Consider the following 17,178-nt stretch of genomic DNA (forward strand, 5'->3'; position numbering starts at 1 on the left):
GATCTCTAAACATGACAGTGCATCAAACAGAGTGGACGAGGTTTTAGGAAACATGCAAAACCACTGAAAGAAGCAAAGTTTATCCAGGGATTCAGTGGGCTCAGTAACATTTGTGTTTGCAGATCAGGCTTTGGTAGGTTGCAGAGAAAATAAAAACCTCTTGTCTGTTATCAGTTTACCACTGCAGCAGCATGAGTGTGAAAAAATAGGGAAAATTTAAAACAATGCTTTATGACTCTGAACACATGTATAAACCAGGTCCATCTCAGCAAGAAGATGCTGTTTTGAAGTTTTATCAAGTACAGAACTCTAGGCCAAAGTACATGCTGAATCAAATGAACTGTAGAATTTGGTTTAGGAACAGGCTCAGCTATCAATGGAATCAATATTTGCAGAAGTATTGAGAAGTCTGTTATTAATTCTGTTCCATTTTTGTATGAGCTTGATGATGCCAATTCCTGGTGTCATAAAACTTTAACAGTTCTGATACAACCCTCTTTTCATTTAGAAATATTTGTACAAAAAAAATTGTTTTTCCTGGAGTTTACATTTTTATCAGAAACACCATCCAGTCCTTCCAGCCCTACATATTTTTTTTCCTGCTTCTTTAGTTACATTCGTTATGCACTACAGAAGCAACTTGCTCTAATTCAGTGATGGGCATATCCATCACAGTGTGTGTTCTGGTTCCATCCATGATGGATTGATGAGTGATAAAACCAATGTTTTATCACAGACAGTATGCCTTCTCAGCTGAGTCGGGAGGACGCCCGACAGCCACAAAAGTCATGGTTGTTGTGACAGACGGCGAATCACATGATGGCTCCAACCTGAAAACAGTGATAGGTAAATGCAATGAAGACAATATAACCAGATTTGGCATTGCTGTAAGTAATACTGAAATTATACATTACTGCATGTTTGAAAGATTGTTTTGTTATGTGTGTATCAAAATACATGTTCTATACAAAAGTGGTATGTAATGCGCACATTGTTAACTGCTGAGACTGAAGCAAAGCTAAATTAATCCTCTGAGCTGAGGGAAATACTGGTCTTTTCACTGGCTGAAAAAGCAGGACTAGAATTGCCTGAGCAACTTCAGTGGTTTTCTCCCTTGCCAGGCCTTATGTTCTTTTCCTCTATGAATGGTCCCTTGCATAGGAAAAGAACTCTAATAAGCAATTCAGTAGTATGAACAAAGGTAACTTTTTTTAAACTATGTAGAATATTTGCTAAAATAATACAGGAAGAAATGGAGTAGCAGCATGATCTCTCTCTCTTCTTATTTTGCTGTTTGTTTGTTTCTTTACACAAGGTTTTGGGATACTTAATAAGGCATGAACTGGATACTAAAAACTTAATTAAAGAAATCAAGGGAATTGCAAGTCACCCAACAGAGAAGTATTTCTTCAATGTGTCATCTGAGGCTGCACTACTGGAAGAAGCAGGAACACTTGGAGAACGCATTTTTAGTATAGAAGGTAAAATACTCAATGCGTTTAAAAAAAATACATCAGATTCTCCCAGCTGATGAGCTTAGGATTTTGTTCAGCTTCAGTTTGGTGCAGTATTGTGATAATGAGGGGTAGCTGGAGCTGCAGGCTTCTCCCTGCTTCACTCTGCTCAGGTGGGCTCTGGTTTTCACAGGTGTGCCCCCAGCTACTCCACCCCTAATTAGCCTGAGGTTTAAGTTAATTTGTGCAGTTTGGGGAAAACATTCTCCAGCTAATGAAAATGTCTATCATGTCACAGGCCTCAGATACGGGGGCTTTTCCATTTGCAACCAAATGTATTTGTTAACACCAGAAAAATAAGGGTCTCTTTATGCTTGTGAGCTTCACTTGTGTGAAACCCAAGCTATTTTTAAATTAAAACAAAAACAAACTAAAACAACACACACCACCAAAAAACCCCCAAAACCAAACAAAAAACCCAACAAAAAAACCAGACCCACAAGACAAACCAGAAGACTGGGTTACTGATGACAGAACTGAATGCAATTTGTGTGGTGCCTAGCGGGCCTCCTCCCCAGCACCACCGACACTCCTGTGTATTGCTCAGAGGAAGGTGTTGCAGAGGTGGCACTGAGATACTTTGGCTGTCCCAAAAGCCAGCTTTCAAATTTAAGTTAAATTGAGACCTTGGCCTTGGAGATGTGTAGCCTGCACTCAGCTCCCTCAGAAGCCTGTCTGCCCCTTTCCTGTGCTCAGGAAGAAATCTTCCCGTTTCTTTCTCCTTCATTTAATCTTTGCCAGGCCCATACGGCTACTCAAAGCAAGGGAATAGGTCTTTTTACTGAGCAATCCCACTGAATTCCTATCCATCTAGCTTAGGAAATGGATCTCACAGTATTTTTCAAGACAATTGCAACAGTTTTTAGGAGTCCTATATGAAAATATAAATTTCTGTTTGGAAGTTACGAATATGCAGTCATTAAAGTTGTTAATTTCAGGGTATTAATGCTTACTAGGAAACACAAAAAGAGACCAGCCACAATAGCAACACTGTGCAAACTGATTCAAGCCATCTTGACCATCATCTTCTGCCCTTTTTTTGGAAGAGACTTATAACATGGCTCTTGGCTCCGTCTTATAATTTGCCTCAATTGAATCCTCCAAATTTTCTACATTTTACCGGCTCTGATTTTCATTTCTTGTAAATGCTTTGGCCAAATTGATGGATATACACAGTCCCTCTATAGCTAAACTCAGAGGCAACAAGACTGGATTTTGTGTGGTTACATAGGGATAACCATATATTCATATCTGTTTTACCAGGTACTGATCAAGGTGATACCTTCCAAATGGAAATGTCACAGGTGGGCTTCAGTGCATATTACTCACAAAAAAAGGTATGTCACTCTAATTATTTAATGATACAAATAGATATACATATGTACACATGAATGTAAGAAAAGAGAAATAAAAACACAATGTCCAATTTTAAGAACTTTTTACAAGCAGAATATCAAATTATCCTTTTAATTTTTTTACTTAAATATGTATTAATAAGTATAATTGTATTATAGTTTTTTTCATGTACTAATTTTGAGATGTGTTAATACAATGCTTTCAGTGATTTCTGAGTTCATGTAGCTGGAAAAAATTAATTCCTACTTGTTTGTGACTAGCTATATTGTAAAGCTGGTAGACAGCTACCAAAATATAAATAAATCAAATCTGAAAAGAATTTCTCTATAAATTGTAAAATTAATTATATTTGTTTAAGGCATATTTCACTTAAAAATTAGAACCAAAAATCAGATATATTTCAGTGCTAATCAACTTTAAGATTATCAAGTAAGTTCTCCTTGCAAAATCCAAATGTGGTTCAATCAGCTTTCAACTGAAAGTACAAGAAGGTTGTTTCTTTCTCATAACCCTAAAGATGAATTAAATAATATTTTATAAATCCCATTTATTTTCACAATTTGAAGTTTTAAATTATGAAGCAGTTGATGCTAAGAAATGGCAAAAAAAAAGAGAAACATATGGGCATTTTTTGAGGAAAATTACACATTTAATTTTATTGCAATTTTCTGTAACAGTATGTCAGTTTAGTGAAGAATTTTAATAACTTGAATAAACTAAACTGTGTTTGTTTTCTCTTTGCAAGAATAAGATTAAGTGTTTCTGTATGAAGTATTCTGCAGAATGAGCCATGCTGATTTGGATTTTAGTTTTAACTCTTCTCTCAAGAGCATCTCCTTATGTAAAGAATTAAACTGTATTTATTCACATCAGCTTTTTTGTGCTCTCATTGACACTTTTGTTGTTGATAAAAGGGGCTTTAGTTTTCTTGTACAGCTGCATTTTTGTGATCTTCAGCCTTGTCAGGGCCTTAAACCCAGTGATGTGAAATTATGCATGGGACCGTCAGCTTTGCTCGCACTTCTCCTAAATCAGATAGCTCTAAAATGCAGACTTTTATTTTTTAAAGGATGTTCTGCTGCTGGGTGCAGTTGGGGCGTATGACTGGAGTGGAACAGTAGTTCAGGAGTCTTCAGACAGAGCCACCACCTTTCCAAGCCATGTGTTTGAGAAGATTCTACAGGACAGAAATCATAGCTCATATCTAGGTAAGGGGCTGAAATGCAAATCTGGAAATCTATGAAACCTTGATTAAGATACTAAGGAAGTTAGAAAGTTCCCCCCTACCCAAAATGGTGTTAAGAAATTATTTGAGAATGTGAAAAAAATTTTTGGTCAAAAAGATTATTTTGTGCTAGTCAATAGTTCATTGAATAAAAACTTGAATTTTTTTTAAATCCTACTAATATCAAAGTGGTAAGCTGAAAAAAAAAATCAGTCTTTGTCACTGCTGTGGTTTAACCTGACCTAGCAGCAAAGCAGCCACTCAGTCAGTCCCTGAAGGGGAGTGAGAATGCAGGAGAGTTCAAGTGAGTGAACTCCTGGGCTGAGATACAGACAAAATGAAAGTCAAGCATGGAAGAAAAGCAAATCAGGGGATTTATTCATCCCTTTCCATGGGCAAACAGGTGTGTTCAGCCATCCCCAGGACAGCAGGGCTCTAACAGACACAGCTGTGACATAGGTAGACAAATGCCATCTTTCTGAATGTCCCCTCCTTTCTCCTTCCTCCTTCCTCGTTCCCCCTGCACCTTTATACACTGAGCATATGGAATGGGATAGTCGTTTGTGTCACTGGTGGGCAGCTGCCCTGGCTGTGTCCCCTGCCAGCTGTGACCCCTCCCAGGCTCCTCGCTGGTGGGACACACTGAGGAGCAGACAAGGCCTTGACACTGGGTGAGCACTGCTCAGTAGTAACTAAAACATCCCTGTGTTATCAACACTGTTTCCAGCATAAATCCAAATCACAGCTCCACACCAGCTGCTGTGAAGAAAATTAACTGTATTCCAGCCAAAACCAGCACAGTCACAGAGACATAATAAATCATGTGATTTGAAAAGGCTGCTTAGTGAATCATGCTGATCATTATGAGTTGCTTCTGTTACAGCATTTGAGTGTCCTTCCCCACTTCGATGTGGATAAGAAGCTGATTGACTTTCTGTTGTTTCATATGTGCTCACTGTTTTCTTAGCCTTTTCCAGTTCAGTCTATAGATTTTGAATATTACTACTACTTAATAGAGATGCTACTTATAATCTCCATATGTATTTTTACATGCTTTTGTGACCCAATAAAGCCAGTCTGTATTCTCCGTTCATTGAACTGCTTTCTGTAAATCTTCAACATGCCTGCTCTGCTGTTTCATCCTTGAAAAATGCTACTACATTAAGCATCTATGACTTTCTCATTCTTAAAGGTATTTAACAATATGCTCTCTTTGCAACTAAGATACTCTTTTTTTCCTTATGGCTCAGCAGTACTTGCATCCAACAAAATTAATAAATCTAAACCCAAGCAAATGAGAAGTAGCTCTTTTGCGTGTATGATCTCTTCAGACTTTCTCTTACTTAATTTTCTTAATAATTTTTAAAAGCTCAGATAGTTCCCTTTCTCTGCAAGGCAGTTTCAGTGTAGGTACTTTTATCTTTCTGGAGCAAACAATGTTGCCTTTTCTGTCCCTTTATTTCCCTTCCACTTTCTGTCCTCCAGTAGGAGCTCTCCATACCAGCTCTCTCTCACCAGCTTGGGAGAGCATAAGTTAAAGAGCTGCTAGAACATCACAGGCTGCTCAATTGCTCTGCAACCCTGCTCTGCATGGCACCCACTCACTTCAAGTGATTGTATTCTGTATTGATTAGGAAGGTGTGTACTTGTAGAACAAAATCTCGTTTTGTTGCTCATTGAAGTTGCAGTCAAAAAAGTTGTTCTCACCCTGTGTCTGAACAAAAAATCTTGTTGCTCACTGAAGCTGCAGTCAAAAAAGTTGTTCTCACCCTGTGTCTGAACAAAAATTAGGCTGGTGTGATGCAAAGATCAAGGCATAATCCTTTTAGACTGCGCTCCTCATATTGTTCTGCAGCTTGCTAAAGGTCTGCATATTCTGTCCCATCACTGGCATTTTGTTATTGAGTTTAACTATAGACTTTATAAAGGATTACTTTGTTTTCTTTGCTTAAAATAAATTTGCTGGAACTAAACCACAGAAATCTAAAGTATGTACTAATGCTAGATTTATACTGCTAATACATGTTTACATTTTTACAGGTATTAAATGACATTTCCTGAAAGCAAATAAATGCTAGAATAATGGTAATGACGATTAAAATGTTCAGAGAAGTTCAATCAGCCTTCCAGCTGACAAGCTGTTCATGTAGCCTCTGTTATTCAGACTAATCACTGGTCTGTTGTTTAGTGAGCTGTGGGAAAATGCACTGCAAACTTTGCAGAAGCTAGGTGTTCCTCCCTAGTTTGAAAACTGGTTTAAACGCTCATCTCATATTTCTCTTTATTTTTCTTTCCAAGGATACTCTTTGCATGTTTTTTTCCCTTCACAAGCGTCCCCTTCACAAACATCACATTTTTGTGGTCTACATTTTACTGAATAGGCAAGCTATTGTGTTAGTCTGTAAACCTGCTTCAGCTTGATCTGTGTGTCATTGTTCTCTCCAGGAGAATATTGCAAATTTTATGCATATGTCACAGCATAACTTCCCATCTGGAATCGTCACTCTGTTCAATTAACATACTGGATTGACTCATCCTCTGTGCTTTTATGGATAACAAACCGATAAATTGTAATTAAAGATCTCTCATGTATGTTAAATGTTAACTTCTATACCCAGGTTACTCTGTTGCTGTTCTCTCAACTGTGAGCTCTGTCTATTTTGTTGCTGGCGCACCAAGATCCAACTACACTGGCAGAGTGGTGGTTTATAATGTTGACAGTGATGGTAATGTTGCAATTGTGCAGTCACGGAGAGGCGAGCAGGCAAGTATATTTTGGTCATGAATACAGACTTTCAGGAATCTTTTTTTATTGACCCAGCAGTAAATTGCAATTTGTTTTGAAAATTCCTCTTTGTCTCAAAGCATTTGGAATCCAGTTGAACTTTTCTCTGTCGCTAGACTATTTCAATGAGGTTAGCTGTTGCTCTTAAACTGTATTTTAGGAAGTCATCCACTTAGTGGCAAAAGATAATATACAAATCTAATGTATCCTTCTGTCAACAATTCAAATCGGGAGACACTCAGTAAATTCTGCTCTGTCTGACAAGTTATGAAGTAGATGACATCAGAAGACAGATATGGAAGCTCAATTTCATTTTCTCTTTTGGAAAAGAGGAATGGTTTTAGCTGTTTTTGGTATCATCTGTAAGAAAAATCTGAGAGTAGATCAGAGGCAGGGTAGTTTCCTGTGCAGTTATAAAAAATACATACTTCCCGTATCTTACTTTCTGTTGGCATTTGTATTGCTGAGTGGTAAAGCCATAGCAGCGACTACGGGACAGAAATAGTGAAATATCTGTAAGGATATGATTCTTCCAACAATGGAGCATGCTACAGAGTAATTTAACTCATCAGCATTCAGTAGCATTAGAGTATTGGTGGATATAAGTTTTCTGAATCAGGGGCTAAAACATGATTTACAAAAGCCACATACAGCAACAACCCATTTGATTATGATTTCAGATTGGCTCCTACTTCGGCAGTGTGGTGTGTTCAGTGGATGTCGACAGGGATTCTGTGACAGATGTGCTGCTTGTGGGTGCACCAATGTTTATGAATGACCTGAAGAAGGAAGAAGGGAGAGTGTACATGTTTTCCATCACAAAGGTAAAAATGGCTCAAGCCAGCGCTGCTTAGGGCTAATTTCTTACAAATCAGATTGGCCACATGCATGCTGAAAGACCTTTGGCTTCTCCAGATCCTCAAAGTCACTATGAAGTGAATCTTTTCAAAGTGTTATTAATATTTAAAGTGACTTTTTTACAAGAAACAGAGCATGTGCTTATCCTGGGATGTGGCATAAGGGCAGGGATGAATGGTGCCAAGCCTTCCTGGTTAGAGGGCCTTCCTATGGAGGCCTTTCCAATGCTGCCTTACATGTTCTGCTTTTCAGTAGCAGCTGCAAACTTGCCCCAGAACTGCTTGTGCATGTAATCTGGGAATTAGGCAGCTGGAACAGACCAAAATGGAGCCAATGAGCAAGGCAGTAGATAAGCACTGTTAGTGGCCAGGGGCCTGGTGCTCTCTGTGTCTCCCTGGTCCTGGTGTCAGGCAATGTAATTCATGCTAATATAGCATGGGTTGGCTGTATCTCTGAAAAACCTAGCTCAAGGCTTTTGCTAAGTAATTTGCCATTTGTTTTTGGTGAATGTATTCAATGCCTGACAGTATTCCCAAAGCAGTTCTGAGAAATTCTCTTCTATGAGCTTTCTGCATTGTTACATAGACTCTAATACTGGATTGTTACCATAACTCTTGTTGTCCCCTCTGTTCAGTAAAGATTAGTATCCTTTGTCTGATGCTTGACTGACAGTGCTTTTTATTCAGACCCATAGTAGTTGTTTTCAGAATGTATATACTAACCATACTGAGCCCTCTGGCATTTTTGAACAGTCTTTCATTCACTGGATGTCTGCAAAGCAAATTAATTTATGACATCCATCAGAGAAAACAGAAAATGGTCTCTTTACTAGGTAAATTGGCAATGAAATAAATAGAGAGGTCCCTTCAGCAGGACCTCAGTCAGAGTATCCTGATGCAACAGGAAACTAACCTAAAACAATTTCAACATAGATGGAGGAGCTGAAAGTTGGCAGATGACATTGGTCTTTTTGCCTATGCTATCAGACATAAGATATGAAAGAAAAAAAATGAAAAAATTTTTTTCTTTGCTTTTGAAAACCAAATAAATTGGAAGACTATCTTACAATTTTTAGTTGTCAAACGTTGGGTTTAAATTTTAAATAAGAAAGAATAACAAAAGGTACTTTTAGTGTTTTTTAAAAATTATCTGGATTTGTGCAAGTTGTCCTGTTGCGCAAGTAATACTTTTCTAGTCATTTTTAATAAATAACTTGGCTGTTATTTCTAAAATTTTAAGCACAATATGGTAACTGAAGTTAAAGGTGAGAATGCTATTTGCCAGAGCTGCATTTTATCTAGTGTAAATGGGATTATTTAACTATGAAGATCTCCAATCTTTCATTCTTCATTGGCATTGGAGAGGTCAGGAGTTTACCATTTGGACACATGTTTTTTGCATTAGTTTAGTAAGGAAATTCCATTTCTGTTTCAAAGAATTATGTCCAGTTACATAATTTCCATTCCCTCTGCATAAAAACCAGTAATCCAAAACTGGAAACTGTATTTTTCAATGTATTGTGAAACTTCAGAACAGTCAGATGAGGACAGAGGGGGCATTTAAGCTTCATACATATGGTTATATTTGCTGTTAGTACTTTGCGTAGCATGCTTTGATTTTGCTGTGTAATTCTTGCCAAGACTTTGAGACATAATGCAAACTGAATGGGCAATACAATGGGGAAGGAATTCAATGTTGAGCTATCTGAGGGGAATGTACTGGAAAACAGAAACAAAAAACAATGCACATAGATACTTGCTCGTAGGTCTAATCTGGTGCAATGATAGCTGAATTTCTGCTTTTTCTTATTTGTCATTTTTTTAAGAGAATCTTGGATCAACAAGAACTCTTGGAAGGTCCACAGGGGTCAGAAAATGCACGCTTTGGATCAGCAATTGCAGCACTTGCAGACATTGATTTGGATGGTTCTAATGATGTTGTAATAGGTGCACCACTGGAAAACCAAAACTCGGGAGCAATTTACATTTATAATGGATTTCAAAAGACTATTCGTACCAAATATTCTCAGGTAAATAACTGTGTTGTGTAATGCTGTACTCGATGCCTTTAAATCTGCTAGAGGAAAACAGAAGGCTTTCTGTGCTTTAATTAGCTATTGTTTCAACCTCTTAAAGGAATGCTGTTATTCTCGTGGTTTATTTCACATTTTGTGCCTCTCCTCCTTTCAGCTGTCAGTATATCCAGACTGATGTTGTGGTGTTTATAAATGAACCATATAGAGGAAAAGCATGTGCAAGATGCTCATTGTGAGCCATTTTTGATGCCTGAGTGTGAAGTCAACTACTATCCTAAAACTGACACCTATTATTTTCAGGTTTTTAGTGTTTATGTACAGCAATGAAGATTAGATAAATCCCAGCACTGCAAATTAAAAATACATTAATATTAAAGGTCTTTCTCTGGCCTTCATATATACTATAGTGGTAATCTTATTGTCATTTTCTATGCAGATTTTCTGGTTGCAGCAAGTATTTGTTAGAACTCCTATTAAGCTTCGTATTTTTTGGGTTGCTCAATGTGAGATGGAAAAAGTTTCCAGCTGTATCTGGCATACAGCAGTCAGTGAGTTGATCTGCTCCCAAGACAGAAAAATCTAGTCCTTTGTCCACTCCAGCAGAGGAGAAAGAGGTGCTACAAAAGCATCTGAGAAAACACCCACAAATGCATTTTGTTTAAACTGTACATTGCATGTACAGGAGTGTCAGTGAAAATCTATTAACCAGGCTACTATCTACGGACTTAAGCATGCTTTGGCATACTCAGTAACCAAACTCTCTTTCCCAGAAAATTTTAGGATCGGATCCTGCTTTTGGACAAAAGCTCCAGTTCTTTGGAAGATCAGTAGATGGCCATAGAGACTTAGATGACGATGGCATTACTGACGTATCAGTTGGTGCTGATGGAAATGTGGTCGTGCTATGGTTAGTGTACTCTTTCTTAGAAAGGAAGCAGTTAGTGCTTCAGATGCAGCAGTTGAACATGAAGTTAATTAAACACGAAAAATAAGCAAATTTAAAAGCTCTTTTGTTCCACGTGTTCAGTGCTAGCACACTTACTGCCTCATCACTGCTATCAAAACTAGCTAAAAAAAGAGCATTAGACTGACTCTCTTTCAAGCATTTATCATTAAACCACTGAAAGCCAAGGCAGTACACAGGGCAGAGCCAGGGTATGTGGGAGGAAGCCAGGTGGCAGAGCCTGCTGGGCAGGACCTGACCAGGAATAAGAGGGCCGGGAGACATCTTCCTGCTCCTGCTGTGCAGTCACATGGTCCAGAGGGAAGGGGCAGCAGCAGGGAATGGGGCTTGATGGAGGGTGTTTGTAACAGCAGGCTGTGTACCTCAGTAGCCAGAGTATAATTTTGATAGCTGAGCCTGAGCCAGGTGAAACCACATCTCACACAACCTGTGTGACCTTTACTGGCTGATAGGCTGGTATGGGGGCAGCCTTGTCCTGCAGGGTAAGGACAGAGAGCAGTAATAGAGAGCTGACCAGTAGTTTTGGCAAGAAACACATTTGTAATGACAAATTGCCTTTGCCACAGAAGTCAGAGTACTTTCACAATATATAAAAAGGTTTCACAGAACCCAAATCATCTGCCTGCCTAAGTAGGCTGTGATTTCCACTCCTTGCTTGAGGAGCTAAATTCAAATGCTGTTTCCTTTCCTTTGCCTGTCTTCATGCCTGAGGCTCCCCATTGTAAGAAAAATATCAGTGAATTGCTACTTCTTTCATAATGAAACAAGATAATTAAAAATGAATGGTCAGTTTGGACCTTTGACTGCTGCTGCTGCTGGGAATTTCATTAAAGAAAATTATGCTCCTTGAAGTACCAGCCTTTATGTAGATTTGATTAATGAAGATGCTTGTTCTTCTTTCACTCTGACGTTTGGGCTGATTAATGCATTTAATTTTGATTAAAGTGTTTGTTTTTACATGCAGGGTTCCTTTGAAACTCTTCTAAAAAAATCTTGTTCAATTACATTAAAGTTGTTTTTCAGAAAAGTTAAATTATTAAATAAAATGAAGAATTACCCATCGTCACCTTCCCAGAAGAGCTCTAAAGGAGCAGAAGGTTACCTGTTTGGAAAATAGGCCAAGAGCTTTATTCTCTGATACCTTGAGGGATTGATCGGGGCACAGGCTCAAGCCATCAAGCAGCCATTAATTTGACATGAAAATATGTATTGTTATTGCTGTGAGCAATGATATCAACAAATTCATGTATACCTAAGGAAAAATAATTTTACCAGTGCCATTAAAGGAAGTTTACATTGGGAACCTAAAAAAATCAATACTAACATTTACAGATAGTATTGGATAACAGCCTCTGTATTACCTAGTGTTCTTCAAAACACCATGTAACTTTTGAAATATATTTTTCAGGTCAAGAGGCATTGCAAATGTGTCCATAACTGCTTCATTTAAGCCTGAAAAAATCAGTCTGCTGAACAAGAATACAGATATAACTGTCAAAATATGCTTTCAGGCTTCATTTAGACCTGCTAAGAAAAATAATCAAGTGGGTAAGAATATTTCAATGATTTGTCTTATATTAATTTCTGCAAAAGTCCATTGTTTAAGGGAAAGTCTAAATATGTATTAGATTGAATATCAAGAATCACAAAATCAATGTAAAACTTAAGTGCTTGAGAAAGTGTTTTTAGGCCTAGTTCATCACTGGCTCCATACTCTTTGAAAAGTGGGGAATTAACAGAATAGAGGCCAGCTGTGTCCTTGTTGTTCAATAATCCCCAAAAATGTAATTAATGAGGAGATAGGTTCATCCAGCCTTCCCTTTTTCAACAACAGACTGCATACTTTTCCTCTTCATAAAAAGAAAATTAAATATTTTTCAGAGGGTCACAGCAGTTTTCAGTGGGAGGAAGCTCTTCTTTTCAGAGCATAGTGAGTATTTCTGTGACCAGCAGTGGGCTCCCATGAAGTTTTTAAGTTCAGTCTCACAGACAACACCAGTTGGACTGCTTCAGTGCTACATAAAGTGCCTTTAGGAGCTCATGATTTTAAGCTATAAAATAACAATGAACTTTCACAATAGAATAGTCATAAAACAAAGAGGAGGTGGCAGAAATTATTATGTGATTGAAGAGAAGATGCAGATTGTTTAAAGTCACCTCTGAGTTCAGTGACATTGTTGCAAGGCCCCTTTACCTAGGGTAACCCTGGCCCTGCTGACTGGCTTCCTGCCTGACCTGCAGGCTCAGACATCTGCAGTGGAGGCTGGATTGATTGCCATTTGATGTGCCCCTTGCAAATCAGGACCTAAACCCGTTTGACTCTCTTGGAAAACACCAGAGAAAGTATTTTCATTTTGAAACTGTTCTGTGTTTAGCTATGAAAAACATTAAATACTTAGTGTGGTCAGGAAAGCCTGGTCCCTGTAATACTGAGCATAGTAATGAGATCACAGCAACCATGCTCAGTCAAAAATGTACTGTTATTCTTCTTGTAGCTATAAAGTACAATGCAACATTGGATGCAGATCTTCAGTCCTCCAGAGTGACTTCTAGAGGATTTTTCAAAGAAAATAATGAAAGGTACATGCAGAGGGATCTTGTGGTGCATAATGAAGAGAATTGTGTTCATGATGTCTTCAGTGTACAAGTAAGTGCAATTGCAAGTACTCTTGCATAACAAAAGATCAGAGGAAGGCGTGGATGAATTTTTGTCTGTAATGTGAATTTCATGGATGGTATACTGAATTATTTATATTTCCCAAATCCCCCGAGCTGAAAAATACTTAATAAGATTATGATTTCATAGAAACTAATAACTGTCACATTCAGTACAGATTTTTAGGATAGGAAAGAGGGTTCTTAATTGTGTTATTCAGCTTTGGTGTAAAACAGAGCCCATGGTCTATAGTTTCAATAGATTTTAATTTCCCTCTGAGTAGACTGTTTTGTAAGAACTACTAAAACATACATGCAGATGTTTTCTTCAGACTAACATTTAGGCAGAACTTGCATGCATCCTAACCCGTGGTACACAACAAGGAATTAAATAGAAATAAGCAGGTCTCCATTTTTCTCCAGAACCAAAGACTGAACAGAGCCCTGAGGCTTGCCTTAAGCTCTGTTGCATGATGCTAGGTCAGGTAGAGGACTTCTGTCCCTGCTGTGGTTTGCAGTGACCTATTGATCACATTTAGTGCCATGTGGAGCAGTGAGCCACAGGGCTAGATGGTGATTCATCCAGGACTGAAAAAAAGAGGAAACATGGCATTTACTGTGTTTTAGTGTCACTCAGGCCCAGATGCTCTTTGTGATGGTAATACAGAGTGGAATAGGAATTTGACTTCTGCAGTTAGATGAGAATGAAAGCTATCTGGTGATGGCTTTGATGACCAGCTCCTACAGCTGCAGACAATCTGCATGTTCCGTAGCCCTAGTAGTTGCTGTGATGTGCACAGACTCCAGGAATCCTAGAAAAATCAGTTTTATCATGGAAATCGCACTGAAAACTGTCAATCTAGAGGAGCCCACACTGGTCAATCGCACAAAATTATTTTCTTTAAGAAATGAAGCTTTGAACTGTTGCTTCTCCTTGTTTAGAGCAAGTATTATTTTACTGCGCACTCTCAATTCACAAGAGAAATTACCAATTTTATGCAGTTTTCTGTGCTGGCAGCCATCATCTGAACCTTTTGTGTTTTACAGGAGCCTTCAGATGCTGTGAATTCACTTAGTTTGCGCATTGACATTGGCCTTGCAAATCCTGGCTCCAGCCCTGTCCTGGACATATCTTCTCCAGCATCTGTGGCCTATAGTGTAAGTAGGCAGATTTACTGTTCAGAATTGCATGGCCATACACATCCATAATGTGTGGCCCCCACAAACACCAAAGGGAAACACATGCAAGTGAAAACTGGTGCTCTGTGTAAGTCACATGGAGGGGTGTCCCCTGGTTCCTTTCATACCTTTGCCTGTGTTACGTGAGCTTGCTCACATGCACACACACACACACACACACACACACACACACACACACACACACACACACACGTCAGCCACCGTAGCACATAACAAGCGTGTCAGTTCAGCCATGTCACCGTTGATGTGAACTTCTAGTTGATGACAAAGATGAATTCTTTCAGTTTATTCTTCAGTAAAGGGGTAGAGAGAAGAGAGATGGAATTAATTTGACTACATCACCTTTGTTGTCATTGAAGAGTAACCTGTCTGTACCGTTCTTGGATCAGTTGACATGTTGCAACACATTATTCAGTTAACTCGTTCACTTGTCAAGATTTTTAATGTCCTTCAGAGGGATTTTCTTATCTGCAAACAAGAATGTGCTTCAACTTGAAGGTGCTTGCACTCTAGTGTCTTCAGATCGTGTTAAAAGTTGAGCCCTGTCATTCAGGAAATGTTTTTGTTTTTCCTAGATTCCTTTTATTAAAGACTGTGGTGAAGATGAACTTTGTGTCTGTGATCTTGTTCTGAATGTTCAGCAGAAGGCAGATGATGGGTAAGAGCTGAATCAGTGGAACTGTTAAGGTTCAGTGTCCAGTGTTTTCAACAGTTGGTTTGTCTGTGGGCTTTAGATTAATTTCTAGAGGGGAATGCCTTTCCAGTTCAACATCTAGTTAGAAACAGCATGGATAAAAAAAGCAATGGCATTTTAATCTAAATTTAATCAAGGAAAAACAGGTAGGATAGGGATACAAACACAGAAGTAGGACTCTAGGACTCTTGTCAGCTTAGACCAATCCAAGTTTTGGTACCTTAGAGATGAGGACATGGTGAGTATTTGGACAAATTGTATGTGACTGGCCGCTGTTGGGAAAGGGAGCACAATGGGAGAGCAGCAGCAGCTGCAGCAGCTGCTTTCATCCCTCCTACAGGGAGCAGCGAGGATCCTGCAGTAGCTGTGCCAGTGGGGAGTTGTGATCAGCTATCTGGGCAGCACATATTCTAAGTCCATGTCAGATGTATATGCATATATATGCCCATGTGGGCTGCCCACTCTGTCCACCTTCCCACCAGGGAAGACCCCTTGAAAAGTCAGCAGTCACTTTGACAACACATAATCAATGTCCTGCACAGAATACAGTAAATCTGTCTGGTTTCAGGAAACACCATCACAGAATTTCTTATGCCAAAGGGTTTAGAAAGCAGAGTGTTTAAGTGTGTACAATGTAGGAAATGTCTTGCTGTGCTTGTTATTTGTTGTTGGCTTCAGGCAACACATTTTCCTGATCCACAGCTGTTCTAGTACCTCTGTTTACAACAATGGACTTTATTTTCCAACAGCAAACAACAGTTTATTGTCAGCAGCAAAAACAGAAGACTAACATTCAACGTGAAATTGAGAAATAAAAAGGAAAATGCATATAACACCAGAATCCAGGCTACATTTTCAGACAACTTGTTTTTTGCTTCATCTTCTTTACCGGTGCGTGATACCCAGCTTCACTGTTTCTGTAATTGCCCCTGATTTTTGAACTTCTCAGAGGAATTTTCTTTTTTCCTTTCTAGCAGTGCCTATTCCAGAAAAGAATGTGCATACAAAACTCTCTCACAATTTGTTTTCTTGGATACCAGAATTATTCCCCCAGCAGATCAGTTTATTTAGGTCAAGGAGAGATATTTCCAACTCAGCATAAAAATTGGCAACTTTTCGAGTTTGACCTCACCTCAGACATCTTTTCCTCACTTTAGGCCTTGGCACCTACATCTGCTTAACTCCCAGCAGCATGCCTGAAGCAGTTGCTGTGCCACAGGGAATTTGTATTTGATAAATCAGATGTGCAGTATTGATGATGAATCCTTAAAACACAGACTTTGGATCTAGAAATAGTGTTACTGCCAAGGCCATGTGTTCCAGCTACACAGTTAATCAGATTGACATGATGGCTATACCAAAAGCTCTTCTTCCAACAAATTTTATCTTAGAGAAAGCAAAAGAGAGGAAATATGCATACTATTTTGGGGAATGCAGTATACCTATAATTCAAATTGTTGCTCCCAATTCACAAAGGATGAAATGCAGATTTCAGTGCTTGGCTTATATGGTCAGGCTCCTGCTGGAGAGGTGCGTGATAATCCTGGGGGTGAAATCCAGAGCAATCCCTGTACTGAAGGGAGAGGAGGGATAGCATTCATTCCTGCCCAACAACAGCATTATTCTGAACAATGAATTGGCAAAAGTACTGCACACAGCACTGGGGGTGCCCCTCTACCTCCCCATCCTGTTGTGCAGCAAGATTGTTCATTTCAGTCCTGCCAAAAGACCACACTGGAGCTAGAATTTTCTTTTGCTTTAGAAGCTCTTTTGCTTAGAAGCACTTCAGCCTGCAAGTGAAGTTTGGACCAAAAATGTGCCTGCTTCAAGGCAGGAAGAAAAACATAAACTGAGTATATATGGGTCTTTTTGGAGGTCTTGTTTTGAGGGTT

General features: G+C 38.9%; 2 protein-coding genes across 4 annotated transcripts in view; one reads left to right on the forward strand and one right to left on the reverse strand.

Annotated features, from left to right (window-relative positions):
• The window catches only part of ITGA2 (integrin subunit alpha 2), a 67,330-nt gene that overhangs the window by 33,629 nt on the left and 16,523 nt on the right, over positions 1–17,178 (forward strand). For both annotated transcript variants that reach the window (XM_063181246.1, XM_063181245.1), the window contains 13 exons: positions 737–887; positions 1,316–1,481; positions 2,778–2,851; positions 3,940–4,078; positions 6,714–6,859; positions 7,561–7,704; positions 9,564–9,767; positions 10,544–10,680; positions 12,146–12,285; positions 13,233–13,384; positions 14,440–14,550; positions 15,168–15,250; positions 16,036–16,177. In XM_063181246.1, the coding sequence (XP_063037316.1) occupies positions 737–887; positions 1,316–1,481; positions 2,778–2,851; positions 3,940–4,078; positions 6,714–6,859; positions 7,561–7,704; positions 9,564–9,767; positions 10,544–10,680; positions 12,146–12,285; positions 13,233–13,384; positions 14,440–14,550; positions 15,168–15,250; positions 16,036–16,177 (1,789 nt within the window). The remainder of the gene's footprint in view (positions 1–736; positions 888–1,315; positions 1,482–2,777; positions 2,852–3,939; positions 4,079–6,713; positions 6,860–7,560; positions 7,705–9,563; positions 9,768–10,543; positions 10,681–12,145; positions 12,286–13,232; positions 13,385–14,439; positions 14,551–15,167; positions 15,251–16,035; positions 16,178–17,178) is intronic.
• The window catches only part of LOC134432471 (molybdopterin synthase sulfur carrier subunit-like), a 33,434-nt gene continuing 31,119 nt past the window's right edge, over positions 14,864–17,178 (reverse strand). For both annotated transcript variants that reach the window (XM_063181250.1, XM_063181251.1), the window contains exon 8: positions 14,864–16,859. The gene's annotated coding sequence lies outside the window, so the exon portion shown is untranslated. The remainder of the gene's footprint in view (positions 16,860–17,178) is intronic.

The sequence above is a fragment of the Melospiza melodia genome, chromosome Z (genome assembly GCF_035770615.1).
Source record: "Melospiza melodia melodia isolate bMelMel2 chromosome Z, bMelMel2.pri, whole genome shotgun sequence".
In the NCBI taxonomy this organism is placed as follows: Eukaryota; Metazoa; Chordata; class Aves; order Passeriformes; family Passerellidae; genus Melospiza; species Melospiza melodia.